Below are 2,500 nucleotides of genomic sequence, written 5' to 3' on the forward strand. Positions count from 1 at the left end.
TGATTTTTATTTTATTATCTATAATGATAAATTCAGTGATAATTATGAAATTATGATAATAAAAACTCTTTAAAAGAAGATAAGATATCGGACATATAACAGTAGAGCAAAATCAGTAAGATAAGATAAAGATGGTGATTATAACCGATAATGGTGATAATTAACGATCTTCTCGTGTTCTCTTTTTTGTTAAGATTATATAAACTGGAAATGTAATGTAAAATGTCGAGAAAAAAATGGTGTAAAATATTGAGGATTTTTTGTGTGCCGTTTTTGTGTTGTGTGTTAATATTACATGGTAATTTGTAAATAATAATTATTGACATCTAGTAGTAGTGGTGGTGGTGTGGTAATGGTAATAATTATATTAATAATTCCAGTAATAATAATGGCAGAAGCATTGATGATGATCAGAATATTAATGGTAATGATAATAATAATAAGTGTAATGACTAGCAATAATAGTATTAGCAACAGTAATAGTAACAGTAACAGAAAGCGGAACAGTAAGAGTAATAATAATAGTAAGGATAATGATGATAACGCAATAATGGTAACAATAGTAATATATCCTTTTATATATCAATTTCTACAAATTACGGAAGTTCGCCAAACCATCTCTGATCCATTTAATATCACAGCATACTTGCCGATAGACATTTTCTCAGAATAGATAGTACTTTTCAAAATTACTGGTTATCTAACATTCGGTCTAATTATATGGGGAATATCCTATTGCTTTTCGAATCTCGTATGACCAATCCGTTGCTATTACAGCAATAAAAGGATAAATAGGTTTAGCGTTTACGATTGTTATAAGCACGGCCTGAAATGACTTCCCTCCCTAGTATTCTATTAGTTGTAAATATAACATCATACTGAGTTCTTCAGAATTCATTTTAAAAAAATAATAACAATAAAATAAATAGATAAATAAAGTCATGGACATTCTCAGAAATTATGAGAAAAAAAAGAGATGTAAATATTTTCAAATCCAAAAGGCGTTTTCTCATTTTACGAATTTCCGTAAACTTCGCCTCCCTCCCCCCCTTCCTATTCCCGGCCTCACTTCCCTTCTCCTCCTCCCTTCGTCCGAAACGTAAAGCCTCGCAAAATATTGTTTTTGCCGTCCATCAGCATCGCCCGAGCTTAGCGCAAGGCCCGAACATGGCGGCATTAGGATTTGTTTTAGTTTAATCCCTTAAGATGAGAAATGGCGGTATTTTAAGCCCGGTAACGTGTACGGTCTCACAGCGTATCGTCTCCCGCGCGCGCCCAAGTGTCAATATTTCGGTTTCGTTCGGGATGCGGAGCGCGGGTTGTCCAGTCTAATGTTTTCTGCTTTTTTATTATCATTATTATCTGTTTTCTTCCTGTACTGCGTTATTTCTATTTATTCCTCTAGGTATTCAAGCTCTTCTTTTGTATATACATATTTATTGTTCTTGACCGCTTTGTTTGGCTTCTGCATTGCATCTTTCACTTATCCTTATACACATTTCTTTTTTATAATTCTTATCCTGCCATTCTATTTCCTTCTTTATTAATATTATCTTTGGCAATGCACCATTCCCCATGTATTTTATTTCTCCCACTCTATCCATTTTCCTTAAACCATCAACTCCAGTGACTTGTACATAAATAACAATAAGCATTTGAAAGAGTGACAACAGCCGATCGAACACCACACCCGTCTCGCCGTTCGTGCAAAGCGTTCGCATATGGAATCCGACTCACCTGTCATTAATCCGCTTCCCGCAACCAGCGCAGTCCTGGGGGCTCGTGTTTCTCTCTGTCTCCGCTGCGGGCTTCATCGTCATCTGTGGGTCAGAGCGCGAAAATGAGTGATGAACAAGTGAGTAAATTTAGGAGGTATGTTATGGGACTAAGCGCAAATGAGATGTGAATGAGGGAGTAATTTAGATTAATATTTTGTAGGGCTGAGCGCGAAAATGAGTAGTGAATAAGCGAGTAATTTAGATGAGTATTCTGTAGGACTAAGCGCAAAAATGAGTAGTGAATGAGGGAGTAACTTTAAGGAGTATTTTGCGGTGAGGAAATATTAAAATGAGGAGGGAACGAGTATTCTGGTGAGGCAGTACAACAAAAATAAGTAATGAACGCGTAAATGAGGGACTTAAAATCACGAAAATGTGTCATGCACGAGTGAAAATGAGTAATGAAAGAACAAGTAAATAACTTCTGGTAATAAAACATTCACAATGAACGGTTATGTGTAAGAAACTTAAAAGAGTGCCCTGAATAAAATACGAAAATGGACAATAAACGATTAAGTAAAATGATAACGGACGAGTGAAGATAAGATGTGAATGTTATGAATGTTCAAGTTCACTCTTATTCACAGCCATTATTGTAGATGCTTGCAATCGGTATGCTTGTGCGTGCGCGAGTGATTGTTCTGTGTTGTTACAACGACAGAATGCGTTACCTGTGTGAATATGTGAATACTGTGTAATCAATATGCCACAGCAGTTGTTTT

General features: G+C 35.6%; 1 protein-coding gene across 1 annotated transcript in view; it reads right to left on the bottom strand.

Annotated features, from left to right (window-relative positions):
• The window catches only part of LOC119597352 (LIM domain only protein 3-like), a 41,702-nt gene that overhangs the window by 16,329 nt on the left and 22,873 nt on the right, over nt 1–2,500 (bottom strand). Inside the window, exon 2 of the mRNA XM_037946909.1 lies at nt 1,738–1,820. Within this exon, the coding sequence (XP_037802837.1) occupies nt 1,738–1,820 (83 nt within the window). The remainder of the gene's footprint in view (nt 1–1,737; nt 1,821–2,500) is intronic.

The sequence above is a fragment of the Penaeus monodon genome, chromosome 39 (assembly GCF_015228065.2).
Source record: "Penaeus monodon isolate SGIC_2016 chromosome 39, NSTDA_Pmon_1, whole genome shotgun sequence".
Lineage (NCBI taxonomy): Eukaryota > Metazoa > Arthropoda > Malacostraca > Decapoda > Penaeidae > Penaeus > Penaeus monodon.